General features: G+C 37.3%; 1 protein-coding gene across 2 annotated transcripts in view; it reads left to right on the forward strand.

The window, feature by feature from the left end:
- LOC136038206 (anaphase-promoting complex subunit 10-like) overlaps positions 1-21,116 on the forward strand; it is a 42,571-nt gene that overhangs the window by 14,394 nt on the left and 7,061 nt on the right. For both annotated transcript variants that reach the window (XM_065721290.1, XM_065721298.1), the window contains exon 3: positions 2,260-2,422. In XM_065721290.1, coding sequence (XP_065577362.1) covers positions 2,260-2,422 — 163 coding nt within the window. The remainder of the gene's footprint in view (positions 1-2,259; positions 2,423-21,116) is intronic.

Below are 21,116 nucleotides of genomic sequence, written 5' to 3' on the forward strand. Positions count from 1 at the left end.
TCAAATTTTCCTCTGCTCCTTGCAGTTTTTACTATATAACTACCACTACTACTAACAGTTAACCCCACCAACGCCGCCTTAGGCCAACACAGCTACACGCGCTACGCCTCTGTCCCAATCTATTCAAAGCTTCCCTCTTTACACCCTCCCAGGGAGTTTACATGTCCCTCAAATCTAAAACATAATGCGAAGACAGTTAACCATCCTTAAGACCCGTTACTAATGCGTCATGCTTAGTTTAGAGTTATAAGTTTGTATATAATGTATTTTGCTTCCCTCTTAACACCGTCCCAGGGAGTTTCCATGTCCTTTAAATCTAAAACACAATGCGAAGACAGTTAACCATCCTTAAGATTCTCTACTAATGCGTCATGTGTAGTTATAAGTTTGTATATAATGTATTTTTGATGTGTTATTATTTTTTATTTATGTTAGTGCAATGTATAATTATTTGATAATAAGTTTTTTCTTTATATTTTATTGTTTCAAATTTTCCTCTGCTCCTTGCAGTCTTTACTATATAACTACCACTATTACTAACAATTAACCCCACCAACGCCGCCTTAGGCCAACACAGCTACACGCGCTCCGCCTCTGTCCTAATCTATTCAAAGCTTCCCTCTTTACACCCTCCCAGGGAGTTTGCCTGTCCCTCAAATCTAAAACATAATGCGAAGACAGTTAACCATCCTTAAGACCCGTTACTAATGCGTCATGTGTAGTTTAGAGTTATAAGTTTGTATATAATGTATTTTTGTAATATATTTTTGCTTCCCTCTTTACACCCTCCCAGGGAGTTTCCATGTCCCTTAAATCTTTTTTTTACAACATCCTCTCACATCTTCTGTGGACTACCTGCTTTTCGTCTAGCCCTAGACAGTTTGCTGAAAAGGGCAATCTTTGGCAAACTAAAGCAAAGAGGTCAAAGTGGATTGTAATGTGATTCGAAGTTCTTCTGATGGTGGGTTGGACACTTCGTCAGCTGTTTCCCGCCCAAAAACTGAGATTTCTCTATCTTTTTTGGCAAAGATTTGGGTATTCTCTATGTCAGCATTTTTGGTTTATTCTTTGGATTCAGTTCTCACTCTTCATTCCTGAACAGAGACCAACGCCCCATTCTTGGTGGTCTTCGTTTTTAAATGTCATTTTTGTTAGTTCATCAAATCGCTGTGGCGATTAATTGGTGGCTTTATTTGAAATATAGGAAAACAATGTCTAAACCTCTAAGCTTGAATATCCGGTTCTGAAACAGGACATTTACGTCTAAATTATCAAAAGTTTTGCACTAGGCTACTCTTATCTACCTCCATTGCTCTATCTGAATATTTCTTGGCCCTAAGTAGTCTAAAACGTAAATTGTAATTAATATTTATTCAGTTCTCCACCATAATTTTGTTTTTATAAAATTCAGTTGTCTAAAACCAATTCATGCATTTGATCTTGAAAACTAAAATAAAGCTGAAAATTTTGGAAACCCTATATTGCCCTGCTATATCACTGATAACAGGGGAGGAAGATACTAACCGAAAGATAACTACAGAATATACACAATTGGAAAAGATAAAAAATTATGGATAAGACTTCAAATTTTTTGGGTAGGGAAAGTACCTTCTGAAAGATTCTTCACCCTGCATGCATGCTTGGCCCTCCTTTTCCAGGTATTTTTTATATTCTTGTGAAAGACCAAGAAAATCAAAATCTTCCTGCCACAATACCTTTGTTTTCATCTAAGTCATATTCACATGCATACATAACTAGGCATTAATTCCCAGCAATCGTCACTATCGACCAGTCAGGGCTATTTATAAAAGATGAAGCAAATTGTGATTGGTCGAAATTAATTATACCTAGACAATTATGTCTGGATAAGCATGCATGTGAATTGGGCTTAAGACACACAACCTATTACAATGTGAAATAATTTGTTGGGGCGTGACTGCCAATTCTTTACCCTCGGTATCTCTTTAAGGTTTAAGTTTAAACGAAGCTCTTTGTGTGCGCATGAAGCTCCTAACTTCAGGTCAAAACACTAGCTTTTTTCTTATTATTTCTGCGAATATTCTCTTTGCATCTTTGAAATAATTTGAGGGGCGGGGTAAATAGCAGATGGATGAAGTTATGGAGTAAAATACATCCTAAAATATCAACCAATCTCTTTTCCAGTAAAATGTAGAATCGTTGTAAGAAAATAGAGAAGCTGCAATTTTGTTTATCCTTTTATCTTTTTTTTTTCTCTTTTATCTTCTACGCTTTTTTAAGGCTTTGGGGTCCAGCAATTGAGAGATGGCAGTAAAGAAACCTATTGGCAGTCCGATGGTCAATTACCTCATTTATTGAACATACAATTTAGGAAGAAAACTATTGTGAAAGACATTTATATTTATGTTGACTACAAGACGGATGAGAGTTATACTCCAAGCAAGTAAGTATAGTTTTTTTTTTCTTTCTTTAAAGAAAAATTTTCAATACCGATTGTGAAGATGTAGAGGGGGGGGGGGTATCTTGACCTATGAGACTCAAATGTTTGATGCATGTGACCCGTTATCTGGTCGTGGTATTTGGAGGTCGTTTGACTGCCAATATAAGGTGTGTTTCTGTCTTCCAACAAAAATTATTGCCTGAAATCTGACAAGCGAACATGTTTGTGTCCACCTGAATTTGTGTTGGTATATTATGGCCGTTAGATATACGAGAACCGAGTGATGAAAACCATAGCAGTTGAATTTTAGAAGCTGTTGAACAGTATTAGACTGGAATTTGTCTTTTGCAATGCAAATACGTTTTGTAATTTTACATGGTGCTATAATATATTTGAGCTTTAATGATTGTTAATATTTGCGTAATTCGTTTTTTTTCTTTTTTTTCTCCTTTAGATTTACTTGAGGTAGAAAAAATTCCCTTATGCAATTGATGAATTGCAGTTGGTGTTATGCTACATGGCTATATTTCTTCAATTAACTAAACTCGAATGATATAAGGTTGGTGTTTCCGAGGACCAAATAGTTTCTGATATAAAACATTATTTCTTCATAAAGTTTTCTCGTTTTGAGTTGCATTCGCGTTTAATTTTCGGTAAAAATAACGTAGTTTTCACGTTACACTTCCAAGACGTTTGACTTCCGACCCGCACAAGCAAGACAGGAAGTTACAATGGATCCGTAATTATATTGAAGATGGAATGGTATTCTAGATGGCGTCTGCTGATGCATTAAGAATAAATATTGTTTTGCAATATGATTTATGTTCATTAAAAATGTAGACCCTGATCCTTCCTAGAATAGAGAGATTCTCTCGAGAATATATATTCTGTCTTGATATTTACGATGTTCAGTGATTGGCACTAGTTTTAATAAAGAAGGGAAGAAATGACACTGAAACAAAACATAATATAAAAACGCTTGTAATTTTACTACGGCCATATTTATTAATGATAACTTTGCACAAAGTTGGGAAGGTAGTAATTAAAGTCCCGGCACTCGGCGCGCGGTAGGCTTCTATATCTGGATTCTCACTGTCGGTTGTCTCCTAACCATAGACAATTTGAAACAATTTGCTGTCTTTTCATAGAGGTGTCTTTTCGAAGATATATGATTACTAAAGCAAGTCCGCAGACAATCGGCCGTCTTTTCAAATATATTTGATTACTAAAGCTTGCTTCAAACTTTTGGTTTTCTTTTTTAAGGCTATTCAATTGTTGTAATCGTTTGTTAAAATATGAAAAAACTAGTTGTTGAGGTGGCGCTTCGCGCCACCCCAACACCTAGTTGGTGGGGGTGCTTCGTGCCCCCCCCCCAAGCCCCCCGCGCGCGTAAGTCGTTACGCGCCATATTAGTTACGCGCCATTGTAGTTGTGTCCCTGTGTCCCACCTGTGAATAGAGATATATATATATATATATATATATATATATATATATATATATATATATATATATATATATATCTATATATGTTTTTAACTAAGTAAAACTTGCGAATATACAACATTCTTCGCTGTCCCATTGTCTGTGCACTAATGATTGCCCTTAAGCTTTGTTGATGGTGATTGCTAATCGAACATTCCCTGTGTCCCCGTCGTCATTTATATATCCCCCTGTGCCCCCCGGCGTCCCCGTTGTAGTTGTGTCCCTGTGTCCCGGTCGTTATTTATATTCCCTGTGTCCCGGTCGTTATTTGTGTCCCGGTGTCCCAGTTTGTAATTTCTCTTTGAGTGTCCCGGTCGTCATTTATATTCCCTGTGTCCCGGTGTCCCGGTCGTCATTTGTGTCCCGGTGTCCCGGTCTGTAATTTCTCTTCGAAAAATCCCTGTGTCCCGGTCGTCATTTATATATCCCCCCTGTGCCCCCGGCGTCCCCGTTTTAGTTGTGTCCCTGTGTCCCGGTCGTCATTTATATTCCCTGTGTCCCGGTCGTGATTTGTGTCCCGGTGTCCCAGTCTGTAATTTCTCTTTGAGTGTCCCGGTCGTCATTTATATTCCCTGTGTCCCGGTGTCCCGGTCGTCATTTGTGTCCCGGTGTCCCGGTCTGTAATTTCATCAATTGTCAAACATGACGTCAGTCGACAAACAACTTCATGACGACATACAGCTCAATCCTTATAATGACGTCACTCGACAGACAGACAGACAGACAACTTATTTTTATATATATAGATATTTTCGCAATTACTAGTTTTTTGCTTTTTACGCAATTTAATGTCTTTTCATACAAATTTTTTTTTAAAGATATTTGATTATTGGAGCTAATGCGATTTCTAACAGCGATTACGGCTAATAAGTTTCAAACTTTTGGTTTTATTTTTTAAGGTTTATCAATTGTTGTAACACCTCGTCAAAATAGAGAATAATCATTTGTAGTAACTGCAAGCTTTCGTTTTATGAGCCTTCGTGCTAACACTATATAACTGGTTACGCCCAAAAAGGTTTCCTTTTTTAAGATTTATGAATTGTTGTAATACCTTGTTAAAATCTATACAAACAGTTTTGCAATTACCAGTTTGTTGCTCTTTACTCAATTTAATGTCTTCTCATACAGCGGTTTTTTCAAAGATATTTGATTATTGAAACTAGTCCTGTTTCTAACAACGATAACGGCTTATAAGCTTCAAACTTTTGGTTTCATTTTTTAAGGTTTATCAATCGTTGTAATGCCTTGTCAAAATAGAGAATAATCATTCCTTGTCAAAATAGAGAATCGTCATTTGTAATAATTACAAATTTTGTTTTTTTTGGGCCTTCATACTGACATTATATAACTGGTTGCGTTCAAAATGGTTTTCTTTTTTAAGGTTTATGAATTGTTGTAATCCCTTGTTAAAATATGTGCACATATTTTTGCAATTACCAGTCTTTTGCTCTTTACGTAATTTAATATCGTTTTATACCGTCGTTTTTCCAATATATTTGATTATTGAATCAAGTTCGGGTTCTAACAACGGTTTCTACTTAGCTTTAAACTTGTGGTTTTCTTTTTTTAAGTTTTTGAAGTGCTGTAATCCCTTGTCAATATCAATACAAATATTTTTGCAATTACCAGTTTTTGCTCTTTAAATAATTTAATGTAAACTTGTCCGTGCAAATCTTCTATTTTCTACATAAGTTTCACAAGTAGGATAACGTCATTGCAATATTTGTGTAAAAATGACGTCACTCACATAACATTTTTTTTTCCAAAAATTAGGGCTTTTAATGAATTTTCTCAAACTTCTGACCTATCTAAATTGTTTAGTTAGGCCAAAATATCTCAAGATACAAATTTTATAGGAAAAAATATGGAATTGTTTTCAAGAATAAATAAATACATACATAAATACACAATTATTGCTCACTTATATATATAAAGGTAAAAGGTAAAGGATACGGCATTAGACTTTACAGTCCCTACCGGCGGTGCTGATCTCCGTTTCTTGGCCCTTCAGCCAGGAAGTGCAATGGGGGGTTGGGGGCCAGCCATCCTGTGCTTTCACACACCCTTCCTGTTTACCTTCCCCAGATTTCTCCAGGTACCCATTTAAAGCTGGGTCGACTCTGGCTAAGCTTACAGAGTCACGCCACTGACCCCCGTCCCAACTGAAGAATTGGGTACACTGGGACTCGAACCCGCGTCCTCTCAGACAAAGGATCCCGAATATATATATATATATATATATATATATATATATATATATATATATATATATATATATATATATCCGATGGTGATAGGCTGGATTTAAAAGGTAGAATTTAAGATAGTTTGGGGTCTCCAATCTGTCATCAGCTCCTTTCTCCGTTTCTATCTTCAGAAGGACATCTGTCCTTTGATGGCCTCAAAGTAGCCTCGGTGTAGCCCTTTTACAAGTTTTAATAACATAACCGTGACTGCAAACCGTACGGCAGTGTGACCTTGAGGAGTAGTGCCCCTTGAGAAATTTTTAGCCTATGAAGTGACATAGCATTGCATTAGATTCTGGGTTTTACTTGTTTTGGTTGGCTTTTTTGGACTTTGTAATTTCTTCTTAACTGTGAATTTACTATGGGCTACCTTCCTGCTGTAGTACAATTATAATAATAATTTAATTTAAAAATTACATTTCTCTAAGGAACTAGAAAACATAACAAGTCCATGAAAATTATAAAGTTACTTCTTGAATGACTCCTCATCTGGACTATTTGCCACTAATAAAGGCAGAATATTCCACGTGGTGATGACCCGTTTGGAGGATGCCCATCCTCCCGTCTCCTTGCAGAAACTTCTACCTTGCAATATAAACGAATGGTCACGTAGATTTGATATACAGGACTTTAGAATGTCGGTGGTGGCGGTGTTATCGTAAAAGGTTCCTTTGCAGATCTTATAAGCTTCAATCATGTCGCCACGATAAAAACAGTAAGCTTAAGCTGGTAGTTTGACCTCCAGAGCTGTTTTTCATGAGGGAGGTGAGATAAACTTGGAAAAAGTTGAGATAAGTTTGGGCAGAATTTTGTCACTCTACGTTGTACGCGTTCAAATGATTCGTTGTCCTTATCGCAAAAAAAGGGTGGATCAAGGAGCTTGAATGATCCACAGAGAATTTCAACCACTATCGACGCCTTCTTAATGATTGACTCATTGTGGCTGGAAAAACTCAGCTTGGCATTAACGATCGAGCCCAAGTCACGTTCTTCAAGGCTATGTTTTAGGATTTTATTAAGGAATTTATAATATTTGCAGGCATGAATATTCAACGAGTCAGATGTAATAGGCAAAAAAAAAAAATTGTAATAGGCTTTTGGAGGATGTCAACTCTTATTGATAGAATAGCATTGCCAAATACGGAAAACAGTGTAGTGACCAAGATGGGCCTAGATTGGCAAAAAGCCTCCATTCTATTGGAGGTCCTGGGGTTTCCCCCTTTTGCTTTTAATTCCAAGCCAACTTAAGCTCTATTTTTTGACATGAAAAAAATTGTTAGTTCCTAACTTGCACTGGTGGAACCCATTGCTTTCCTTGGGGCTATAACAATATGAATGACTTCAATATTTGACATAGAAAGTGAAGACGTTGAAAAACAATTTTTGCACTGATATTTTGACTGGCGAATTCAGGTGCTTCGAACTAGAATTCCTAGGAGTTTGAGAAACTCCTCTTCGAGGTTAGAAAAAAGGAAATTAGTGATATAGAAGATATTTATTCAGGAAGGAAGAGTGGTGTGTATAGGCAGGGTGTTGAGGAATAGAGAAGTTTCTTAGCCTTGCTTAGGTCCTGATAACATTAATAATATATTTATATTTGTTCATTTTATGACCGAAAAGTACAAGGCATCAGACATAATGACGTATGCCCTTGTTGAACCGACTGAGGAGACGGTAATGACTCAGATGAATTTTACATACTGCTACAGGAACAAATAGACAATATCTCAGGTAGAAGTATCGTATTTTTATTAGACGGTTTGAATGCCTGAACTGGTACAAATCGAGGTAGATGTATCCTAGCTTAGACAAGTTTGGTTCAGGGAAGAAACATACCAATGGTAATAGATTACCTCGGACATAAGTCGGATTCGCATGACCATAAGGTGGTCATCCTTATTGATAACGCTGTTGAAAATCGAAGACTGGCAGGATCGACACAGGGCACTAGGGTATATAGGAGTTGTGTTATTGATGTTAATGGTAAAGATTATCACCCAGTAATTTCTAGTAAAGTTTAACTTGGTTTATTGGTGAACATTAAGGAGGGTAACTACATTTCCTATTAGTTATGTCGCTAATAGACTCCAAGATGAGAATTTTTGCGGAACTTTCCAAGAACAGTTGGATATGAAACTTGACAGTTTGGACTTTGACAATATAGAAAATGGATGGAATGATTTTAAGAAAATAGTTTGCAAAATAGCAGAATATTTTTGAGGGGGGAAGTTAGAAATGCAGTTAGTAATTCTAGTGAAAATGCTTTGAGCTTAGTAAAAGAGAGAATAAGTTAATAGAAAAAGTTTTTTCGACGATAGATGATAGGCAAAAATGAAAAAAAAGTATGAAAGACATTGAGGCGTGAATTAAGGAGATGTCGAATGGAGAGCAGGGATAAAATTGCTGAGGATCCGGAAGATGCAGCCAGGCGGCATAATAATAGGATTTTTACTGGCATGTTAAGAAATTGAGAGGAAGTAGTCAGTCCAGACTTGTCTCATCAAAGGTAGGAACGGTGTGTCTGTCAGTTTTAGAGTGACATGGGCAGAACGTTGAGAAAACGCATTAAATTGTAACAAGGCTTAAGAAAATTATATAGAAAAGGACGAGAAAAATATCGGTAGTTTGGAAGTGTCAGAGTATATATATTTGTAAGAAGGAGTTACCAACCGTACTAAAAGTATTAAGAAATAAAAAGGTCTCTGGTGCTTATATTGTTTTTGAAATTGGTGGTTGCAAAGTTAAGCATAAATTACTGAGATGAATAAATTTTTAGTGTTTTTAAGAGTTCAGAATGTACGAATAAGTTTGAAAATTAATCTGAAGAAGATTAACTCTCTAAAACTGAATAAATGAGGGCAAAGAGGTAATGTTTGGTAACGTGAAAATTGATTAAGTGGATAGCGTCACTTATCTAGGCAGTATTATTGGTAAAGATGGTAGTTGCAGTCAAAATATAAAACATAAAATAGCAAAGGCATGGAGTGTTCTTTTGCAGTTGAAAAAAACTTGGAAAAGTAGGAGAATGAGTCTGTTAACTAAGACTAGAATATTAAAAGTCATGGTCATGACAGTGTCAACTATGTCTTTCAAATATTATCGCTTCAAAAGGCTTAGGAGGATTTTTTTTTCTTAAGATATTGTCTAAGAATAAGTTGTTTGACAAAGACGGTTCAATCCCACTTTTTAGGGTTATAATAAAAGAAAGGTACTAGATGTTGAAGCCAGGTTTTACGAATGAAGAATAACAGATAGCCAAAGATTGGGCTTTTGGTCATTAATCTTTGGTCTTGGGCTTTTGTACAACAATTTGCTGAAAGAAAAGTAATATCAAGCCCATGAGCTTTATTGCTCTTAGATCTTTGATTCACTTAGTTTGGCAACCCTGCTTTATATCGGGTACAGATCTAGCGTGAGGGGGTCGGGAAAAGCAGAAAAGTTTTCTGATGAGGTTGGAAGAGTTATCTGCTGCATAGTTATCCTTATTTTGCTTCCTTTTCGTACTATTTGAATTGACGAACAGTTGACATAGTGGATTGGCTACTATTAACAAGTGAGTTTTTGGTTCCGACTGTGTTGTTTGGTTTTTTATGGCACTTGGTATTAACCAAGTGACATATAGCAATCGCAAATTCTGTTGGTCTGTCGGTCCCGGTTTTGCTACTTTAGGCACTTCCAGGTAAGCTAGGACGATGAAATTTGGCAGGCGTATCAGGGACCGGACCAGATTAAATTAGAAATAGTCGTTTTCCCGATTTGACCATCTGGAGGGGGGGGGGCGTTAATTCGGAAAAAAAATAGAAAAATTGAAGTATTTTTAACTTACGAACGGTTGATCAGATCTTAATGAAATTTGATGTTTGGAAAGATATTGTGTCTCAGAGCTCTTATTTATCAAATTCCGACCGGATCTGGTGATATTGGGGGGGATTTGGGAGGGGGAAACCTAAAATCTTGGAAAACACTTAGAGTGGAGGGATCGGGATGAAACTTGGTGGGAAAAATAAGCACAAGTCCTAGATACATGATTGACATAACCGGAACGATCCGCTCTCTTTGGGATAGTTGGGGGGGGGGGGGGGGGTAATTCTGAAAAATTTAAAAAAGGAGGTATTTCTAACTTGCGAACGGGTGATCGGATCTCAATGGAATTTGATATTTAGAAGGATATCGTGTCTCAGAGTTCTTATCTTATATCCCGATCGGATCTGGTGACATTGGGGGGGGGAGTTGGGAGGGGGAGCCTAAAACTTTGGAAAACACTTTGAGTGGTGGGATTGGGATGAAAATTGGTGGGAAAAATAAACACAAGTCCTAGATACATGATTGACATAACCGGAACGGATCCGCTCTCTTTGGGGTAGTTGAGGGGGGGGGTTAATTCTGAAAAAATAGAAAAAATGAGGTATTTTTAACTCATGAATGTGTGATCGGATCTTAATGAAATTTCATATTTAGAATCGTGTCTCAGAGCTCTTATTTCAAATCCCGACCAGATCTGGTGGCATTGGGGGGGGGGGGGGGGATCAGAGGGGGAAACCTAAAACTTGGAAAACGCTTAGATTGGAGGGATCGGGATGAAACTTGGTGGGAAGAATAAGCAGAAGTCTTAGATACGTGATTTACATAATTGGAACGGATCCGGTCTATTAGGGGGGGGGGGGGTAATTCTGAAAAATTAGAAAAAATGACATATTTTTAACTTACGAAGGTCTGATCGGATCTTAATGAAATTTCATATTTAGAAGGACCTCGTCACTCAGATGTCTTATTTTAAATCTCAACCGGATCCAGCGTAATTGGGGGGAGGCAGTTGGGGGGTGTCGGAAATCTTTGAAAATACTTAAAGCGGTGAAATCAGGATGAAACTGGATGGGAAGAATAAAAACCTGTCTAAGATACGTGACTGACATAACCAGACTGGATCTGCTCTCTTTGGTGGAGTTGGGGGGGGGTAATTTTGAAAATTGAAGTATTTGTAACTTACGAAAGGGTGACCAGATCTTAATGAAATTTGATATTTAGAAGGATCTTGTGCTTCAAAGCTCTAATTTTAAATTCCGACCAGATCCTGTGACATTGGGGGGATTGGAGGGGGAAACCGGAATTCTTGGAAAACGTGAAAATTGGAGTATTTTTATCTTACGAATAGGTGATCGGATCTTATTGAAATTTGATATTTAGAAGGAATTCATGTCTCAGAGCTCTTATTTCAAATCCCGACCAGAACTTTTGACATTGGGGGGAGTTGGAGGGGGAAATCTTGGAAAACACTTTGAGTGGAGGAACCGGGATGAAGCTTGGTGGATATAATCAGCAAATGTCCTTGATGCGTGATTGACAGAACCGTACTGGATTCGCTCTCTTTGGGGGAGTTGGGGGGAGGGGTTCAATGATTTGGCGAGTTTAGTGTTTCTGGACGTGCTAGGACGATGAAAATTGGTAGGCGTGTCAGGGAGCTGCACAAACTGACTTGATAAAGTCGTTTTCCCAGATTCGACCATCTGGGGGGCTAAAGGGAGAGGAAAAATTAGAAAAAAATTAGGTATTTATAACATACGAGTGGGTGATCGGATAATGAATTATTGATATTTAATGAATTTTGATATTTAGAAGAACATCGTGACTCAGAGCTCTTATTTTAAATCCTGACCGGCATTAAACCTCTTATTTTCCTTTTAAATCAATCTATTGATTCATAGAATGTTGCTAGAGCTCATACCATATGTTCTCTTGGCTTTTAGCTCTTCATGCCTCGTCACAAGTGCCATATGAGCTCTTAGCTCTTGTTCTATTCATGTTTTATTTCATTTCTTTCGCTTTTTGTTTTAGTACATTATATGTTCTGTTTAACTTACTTTAGTTGTTTTTTACGTTGAAAAAAGCTTCCGAACGTGTAGTTGAAATATCCGGACTTTTTCCTTTTATTATTAAATGTTCGTTTGTTTTTCCTGTTTTGCCCAGTGTCTTATTAGAAAATTACACGCGTTTTCGATTTTTTTTTCATTTGTTTAGAGCGTGAAGAGCGACTCTTTAAATAGATTGGGGTGGAGGAGGGGCGTACGCGGTTGTGTTGGCTTCAAGCTGCTTTGTGGCGCGTTAAGTTATTAGTAGCTACGATAGTATCAAACCGGATTAAAGTTTATATTGTCCCTAACATTGGCAATATTATTGCCAATATTTCAGCCAACTTATAACAATATTAAATAATAAAAAAACTAGTTTTTTTTAACTGAAAGTAAGGAGCGACAATAAAACTTAAAACGAACAGAAATTACTCCGTGTATGAAAGGGGCTGTTCCCTTCTCAACGCCCCGCTCTTTACGCTAAAGTTTGACTCTTTCTCTCAATTCTACTTTATTAAACAGTAAAGACATTTAGAAGGGAACAGCCCCTTTCATACACGGAGTAATTTCTGTTCGTTTTAAGTTTTAATGTCGCTCCTTACTTTCAGTTAAAAAAACTAGCTTTTTTTATTTAATTTCTGAACGTTTTTGAATTAATGCATGTTTGATTTTGGCTCTCCGCACATAAATCATTAAAATGGAATTTGCATATTAATTCTTTTTTTGGCTAAATGGCTTTCTCTTAGTTTTGATCAGACACTTTTGAGAAATAAGGGGCGGGGAAGGAGGCCTAGTTGCCCTCCAATTTTTCGGTTCTTGAAAAGGCAACTAGAACTTATAATTTTTAACGAACGTTTTTATTAGTAAAAAATATACGTAACTTAAGAATTAACTTACGTAACAAGCTTTTATATTCTTATATTTTTATTATGTATATGAGGGGGTTTGTTCCCTCGTTAATACCTCGCTCTTTGTACTAAATCTTAAGTTTTGTCCCAATTCTTTAAGAATGACCCCTAAATCAGAAAGGCCGTAGACTAAATAGTTGAAATTACTAAAAATACTTTAGCATAAAGAGCGAGGTACTTAGGAGGAGAAGAACCCCTCATATGCGTAATAATCTCTGTTCGTTTTAAGTTTTAATGCTACTCCTTACTTTCAATTGAAAAAAACTTTTTCATTTTTATTTTTTCATTGTTTTTTTTTATAGTAATGCTAGAAAATCCTGCGCCCTTTTCATTGAATTTCTCTTCCCCAATGATATATTCCTCCAAGGAAAGATCCTTCCACATATCCCCCTCCCTCACTACGTAAATAGCACAACATAAGCGAAGCTTGCGAGGCTGTGCTAAATTCAAAGAAAATGAGGGGACAATATGGAGAATAAGAAAATATATGAATATAAGAAAGATACGTGATCGTATCTTAAGGACATTTGATATTTGGAAGGATCTTGTGCTTCAGAACCCTTATTTCAAATTCCGACCAGATCCGGTGACATTGGGGGGAGTTGGAGGGGGAAACCGGAACTCTTGGAACACGCTTATAGTGGAGAGATCGGAATGAAACTTGGTGGGAAGAATAGGCACAAGTCCTAAATATGTGATTGAAATTACCGGAATCCGCTCTCTGTGGGGGAGTTTGGGGGTGGAGGGATTTTTAGTGCTTTGGCGAGTTCGGTGCTTCTGAACGTGTTAGAACGATGAAAATTGGTAAGCGTGTCAGGGACCTGCACAAATTAAATTGATAATAGTCGTTTCCCCAGTTCCACCATCTGGGGGGGGGGGCTGGAAGTGAAAATTGAGGTATCTTTATCTTACGAATGGGTGATCGGATCTTAATGAAACTTGATGTATAGAAAGATCTTATGTCTCAGATGCTCCATTTTCAATTCGAATCGTATCCAGGGACATAGGGGGATGGAGGGGAAAACGGAAATCTTGGAAAACGCTAAGAGTGGAGAGGTCGGGATGAAACTTGATGGGAAGAATAAGCTAAAACTCTAGATACGTGATTGACATAACTGGACCGGATCCGTTCTTTGGGGGATTTGGGGGGGGGATTTTCAGTGCTTTGGTGAGTACGGTGCTTCTGGACATAATAGGACGATAAAAATTGGTAGGCGTGTCAGGAACCTGCACAAATTGGCTTGATAACAGTCGTTTCTCCGATTCGACCATCTGGGGGACTGGATGGAGAGGAAAAATTGAAAAATGAGGTATTTTTTACTTACGAATGGGCGATTGGATCTTAATGAAATTTGATATTTAGAAGGAATTCGAGTCTCAGAGCTCTTATTTTAAATCCCGACCGTATTTGGTGATATTGGGGGGAGATGGAGGGGGAAACGGGAAATCTTGGAAGACGCTTAGACTGTAGAAATCGGGATGAAACTTGGTGGGAAGAATAAGCACACGTCCTAGGTACGTGATTGACATAACTGGAATGAATCTTCTCTCTTTGGGGGAGTTTGGGGGGGGGGGTGTTAATTCGGAAAAAATAGAAAAATTGAGGTATTTTTAAGTTACGAACGGGTAGCCAGATCTTGATGGAATTTTATATTGAGAAAGAGATCATGTCTCAGAGCTCTTATTTTAAGTCCCGACCAGATCTGGTGATATTGGGGGAAACCGGAAATCTTGGAAAACGCTTAGAGTGGAGAGATGAGGCTGAAATGTATTGGGAAGAATAAGCACATGTCGTAGATACGTGATTGACGTAACTGAACTGGATCCGCTCTCTTTGGGGAAGTTAGGGGGGTCCAGTGCTTTGGTGAGTTCGGTGCTTCTGGACGTGCTAGGACGATGAAAATTGGTAGGTTATATATATATATATATATATATATATATATATATATATATATATATATATATATATATATATATATATATATATATATATATATATATATATATATATATATATATATATATATATATATATATATATATATATATATATGTGTGTGTGTGTGTGTGTGTGTGTGTGTGTGTGTGTCAGGGACCTGAACAAATTGACTTGATATCAGTCGTTTTCCCCGATTCGACTATTGGTGGGGCTGAAGGGAGAGGAAAAATTAGAAAAAATGAGGTATTTTTAACTTACGAATGGGTGATCGGATCTTAATGAATTTTGATATTTAGAAGGACCTCGTGTCTTACAGCTCTTATATTAAATCCTGACCGGCATTAAGCCTCTTATTTTCCTTTTAAATAAATCTATTGATTCTTAGAATTTTGCTAGAATCATGCCATATGAGCTCTTGGCTCTTCCGACCTCGTCACAAGTGCCATATGAGCTCTTAGCTCTTGTTTTAATATCATTTTTAAATTTTGTGTCATCATTGATTTTTGAAGAAAAATTATTCTTAAGGCAAACCATTTTTAGGATTTTGTAGGGTTTGGCAGCTTTTAATCGATGGCCAAGAAATGAAGTTTATTTTGCAACAAGTTTATCAGTGAAGCTGAACAAAGTAACATGTTTTCAAGTGACGTAAATCTAGTTCCTACTAGGGTTTCATATTTCCGTTATCGAGCCTAACAAAAAGTATAATTTATTCGTCAGTATAATTTTATATCTTGTAGTCAATCTTTTACAAACCTGAATATTAGATTACCATAAAAATTAGGGAACGAACCTTTACCTGGGAGTGGCGTTCAAAGCGATCCATTATGTATGTTTTTTAGATGTAACAATTATAGCTAATGAACGGTTACCTGATATTCCTTTTTAGTACATAGACACCAACAATAAAAGGTTTGTATACTTAAGTAGAAGATAAAGTAGTGAAAAATTCAATTTGCGCTTACAGAATCGAAAAAGTTGCAATGGGAAGTTAATTTGAAGATTGAAACGTCGACGGCACTTAGTGAGTGTCCTTCCCACTTATCTTAGGCGTAAAAACTATATGTAGTCAGCATTTTCAAATGAATAGAAAAAATAGTCTTAACTATTATATTATTATAAATTTTTATTTCCTCCTTTTTTCTTCTTTTGCTATTATTATTATTTTTTTTTTTTAGTTGTGAACAAGCATTGTCTAATATAGTCAAATCTGGACAACGAGGGATGTTGCGACTATTCATTCTAGTGCCTCAACCGAGACAGGGATCATAGTCGAAATATACTAAGAAAGAAAATCATTGCCAAAAATCAAGAATCAAAACTTCATTTTTTGCAGGAAAAAAAAAGCAAGTTGCTGATTAATATTCCTGGCTACAAATTTTCATTAAGACTAACTAATCGATTGCATCTTCTGCTACTGCGATCTATTGGAAATTTACTCTAAAATAGGGTAATGTTTTTACTTTAAAAAACCCCACGTAAATGAAAAAAGGATAAACGTCGTTTAAAAAAAAAAAAAAAAGATGACCAAGATCAAATTGGAAATACCCTTAGAAGGAAGAGGCACAGAAAGAGGCAGCTTAGATGTTAGATCCACCCTCTGAAACGCCCTTTCATCGTCTTAGCCCATAAATAACACGCTTGACAGGGCTCTAGTGTATTCATAAGTATATACTGGCAATATGGCGACGTCTGATTAGCTTCAATAGGAAAAACTTTACAGGATCATATGCTTTAGAATACAGACATGGCTACTTTGTTTTCTTAAGTGAACGGGGGAAGGCATGATACAAGCGTAGAGACTTGAGACAATTCCCCCAGTAGAAGTAATGCCCACAAGACCATATTTTATACTCCTTTACGGTCAGTTTTATTCATTTTATATAGTAAAACGCTGCACAAACATCATTGTTCCTGATTGATAGCGCTCCGAAACTATTCGAGAACAAGAAGAAGATAAGAGGTCGTTGTTTGATATTATTATCAAACTCTATTATTCTAAGGCTTCACAAGGAAGAAGCTTGATTATCACCTAAAAAAGGTCTAAAAATTAAGCCCTTGGCTCCCTATTAAGCTTAAGTCCGCTCGTTTTTACTAGAGAAGCGAAGTCTTTGAACTTTGACAATCAGGACCGGATCGAGGGGGGCCTTAGACCCCCCAAGATTTTCCTGGCGCCCTCATTCGCATTCCCTTCTTTTTTTATTACTCTTTCTTTAAGTATACTTGTCAATTTGATCAATTATTTGTTGGTGATTTACCCAATTAACAACACTTAGCAAAGCTTTCCTATAAATATAAAGAGCAAAGTTGAAACTTAAAACGAACAAAAATTATTTATCTACAGCCGGTTCAGCAGGATATACCTGCAAAATAGGCATAAAAATCTTTGATTCCTTCAAAGATTTTTCTACGAACATGGAACTTTCCCCTATTTCATGAAAATGGAAACACCTGTTGAAGATACAAGAGGTATCTTCAACACGTTTCATAAACGTGGTAACTCAGTTATAGCTATTTGTCTATTCACAATGACATATCGAAAAGCAGCCTTGTAGTTAAAAGTCCAAAATGGATAAAAATAAAAAAATCTGGACACGAGCATAGAATGGATAAAATACAAAGACTGATGGCTGACTGTGCATGGGGATCGAAGGATATTTTGGTAAAATATCCGAGAATCCTCGGAAATCGGAAGGTAAGTTTTGACTAATAATAAACCCCCTCCACCCTCAAAAAATCCTTAATTTTAGTTTTGTGACTAATTAAATAGCGAATGGCCCAATAGGGCTTTCGTGTGAATAAATCTATCTATTTATTTTGACTATATAGCTAATTTAGGTGAAATTAGACGAATGAAAGAATTAAAAGCAATTCAGGCCAGGAACAGATACATGAGGTCGGAGGGGGTGACCCTCCTCCTGAGACACTTCTGAAACACTTATTCCGTTATTATTTTTTTTAATCTTTTTTAATATAAAATTTTTAATTTGGTGCCCACCTCGAGTCACGTTGGCGCCCTTGGTTCAGCAGCCCCCTTACCCAATATTTTGCTCTTGGTCTGGTAGAGATTCAGACATGAAGCTGCTCGCACGATCAGTCTACGAAGCATTTCGTCATAAAATTATAACATAAACCTCTTTTTCTGCTCTTACAATTTAAATAAATAGAAGAGTGTAAGTATCTCCTGGTCGTCAAAGAGTCAAAAGTTCCAGGTTGTCAAAAATTCCTTGGCAATGATAATAAAGTTTATTTTTCCCATTTATTGATTTTTTTATCCAACTAAAAAAAAAAAAAAAAAAAAAAAAAAAAAAAAAAAAAAAAAAAAAAAAAAAAAAAAAAAAAAAAAAAAAAAAAAATCTTCTGGTTTACTCATTCAAAAAGTCTCAATGGAGCCATAGTAATTTATCAAACAGTTCGTGGTAACGAACTGTAGTAAGGAGCGACCCGGCTCAATAGTAAACGAAACTCTAAAAAACGGAATTTTGATACTAATAGATACATCAAACGAATTTCATTTTTATGATGATTTTAAATATATAAGTAGCCTATAATCAAATATAGTCTTACATTTAAATTTGCCCTATTTTGAAAAATAGGGGAAACGCCCCCTAAAAGTCATAGAATCTTGACGAAAATCACACCATCGTATTCAGCGTATCGGTGAACCCTACTGTAGAAGTTTCAAGCTCCTATCTACAACAAGAGCTAAGAGCTCATATGGCACTTGTGACGAGGTCGGAAGAGCCGAGAGCTCATATGGTACGAGGTCGGAAGAGCCAAGAGCTCATTTGGACGAGGTCGGAAGAGCCAAGAGCCAAGAGCTCATTTGGCACTTGTGAGAAGGTCAGAACCTAAAGTTAAACTTTATAGCACAAGATCCTTCTAAATATCAAATTTCATTAAGATCTGGTCACCCTTTCGTAAGTTACAAATACCTCAATTTTCAAAATTACCTCCCCCCTCCCAATTCCACCAAAGAGAGCAGATCCGGTCCAGTTATGTCAGTCACGTATCTTAGACAGGTTTCTATTCTTCCCATCCAGTTTCATCCTGATCTCACCGCTTTAAGTATTTTCTAAGATTTCCGGTCCCCCCAACTGCCCCCCCCCCAATTACGTTTGATCCGGTTGAGATTTAAAATAAGATATCAGAGTTACGAGGTCCTTCTAAATATGAAGTTTCATGAAGATCCGATCACTCCTTCGTAAGTTAAAAATACGTTATTTTTCTTATTTTTCAGAATTACCCCCCCCCCCCGCAATTGAGCGGATCCGTTCCAATTATGTAAATTACGTATGCAAGACTTTTGCTTATTTTTCCAACCAAGTTTCATCCCAATCCTTCCAATCTAAGGGTTTCCCATCATTTTAGGTCTCCCCACCCCAAACTTCCCCCAATGTCACCAGATCCGGTCAGTATTTAAAATAAGAGCTTTGAGCCACGATATCCTTCTAAAAATCAAATTTCATGGAGATCCAATCACCCATTCGTAAGTTAAAAATACCTCATTTTTTCTAATTTTTCAGAATTACCCCCCCCCCCAACTACCCAAAAGAGAGCGGATCCGTTCCGTTTATGTCAATCATCTATCTAGGACTTGTGTTTATTTTTCCCACCATGTTTCATCCCGATCCCTCCACTCTAAGTGTTTTCCAAGTTTTAGGTTTCCCCCTCCCAACTCCCCGCCCCCATCACCAGATCTGGTCGGGATTTAAATTAAGAGCTCTAAGACACGATATCCTTCTAAACATCAAATTTCATTGAGATCCGATCACCCGATCGTAAGTTGAAAATACCTCATTTTTCTAATTTTTAAGACTTACTCCCCCCCCCCCCTCCCAACTACCCCAAAGAGAGCAAATAAGTTCCGATTATGTCAATCATGTATCTGGGACTTGCGCTTATTTTTCCCATCAAGTTTCATCCCGATCCCTCTACTCTAAGTGTTTTCCAAGATTTTAGGTTTCCCCCCTCCAACTCCCCCCAATGTCATCAGACCCAGTCGGGATTTAAAATAAGAGCTCTGAGACACAATATCATTCCAAACATCAAATTTCATTAAGATCCAATCACCCGCTCATAAGTTAAAAATACTTCATTTTTTCTATTTTTCCGAATTAACCGGCCCCTTCTCCCCCCCCCCAGATGGTCAAATCGGGAAAACGACTATTTCTAATTTAATCTGGTCCGGTCCCTGATACGCTTGCCAAATTTCATCGTCCTAGCTTACCTGGAAGTGCCTAAAGTAGCAAAACCGGGACTTTAGGTTTTCCCCCTCCAACTCCCCCCAATGTCATCAGATCCGGTCGGGATTAAAAATAAGAGCTCTAAGACACAATATCATTCCAAACATCAAATTTCATTAAGATCCAAATACCCGCTGATAAGTTAAAAATACTTCATTTTTTCTATTTTTTGCGAATTAACCGGGCCCCCACTCCCCCCCAGATGGTCAAATCGGGAAAACGACTATTTCTAATTTAATCTGGTCCGGTCCCTGATACGCTTGCCAAATTTCATCGTCCTAGCTTACCTGGAAGTGCCTAAAGTAGCAAAACCGGGACCGACAGACCGACAGACAGACCGACAGAATTGGCGACTGCTATATGTCACTTGGTTAATACCAAGTGCCATAAAAATGCGGAATTTTGTATTTTTTGCCAGAAGACCGATCACGGGTACGTGTTTATTTGTTTTCTTTTTTTCCAGGGGCGATCGTATCGATCCAGTCGCGAGAGAGCGACTCTCGCGAGCTCTCTCGCGAGAATGTCGCGAGAGAGCTCATTCTAACGGCAATTAAAAGTTCTACTCCCCTTTTTAAGTGACCAAAAAATGGACGGCACCTAGGCCCCCTCCCACTCTCAATTTTTCCCAATGTCAACGGATCAAAATTTTGAGATAGCCATTTCGTCCAGCATTGCGAAAAAACTAATAACAATGTTTTTGGGGACGACTTACTCCCTCACAGTCCAAGGGGGAGGGGCTGCAAGTTACAAAATTTAACCAGTGCTTACGTATAGCAATGGTTATCGGGAAGTGTAAAGACGTTTTTATCGGGAAGAGGGGAGGATCTTTACATGGAGGAATTTTTCATGGGAGAGGATAATTTCCATGAAGGGGGCACAGAATATTCCAGCACTATTTAAAACAAAACAAAAATGAAAAATTAAATATGGAAAAGTTTTTCAATTGAAAGTAATGAGCAGCATTAAAACTTAAAACGAACAAAATTATTGCGCATATGTGGGGCTCGCTCTTTACGGTAAAGTATTTTTAG

This window comes from Artemia franciscana, chromosome 2 (assembly GCF_032884065.1).
Source record: "Artemia franciscana chromosome 2, ASM3288406v1, whole genome shotgun sequence".
In the NCBI taxonomy this organism is placed as follows: domain Eukaryota; kingdom Metazoa; phylum Arthropoda; class Branchiopoda; order Anostraca; family Artemiidae; genus Artemia; species Artemia franciscana.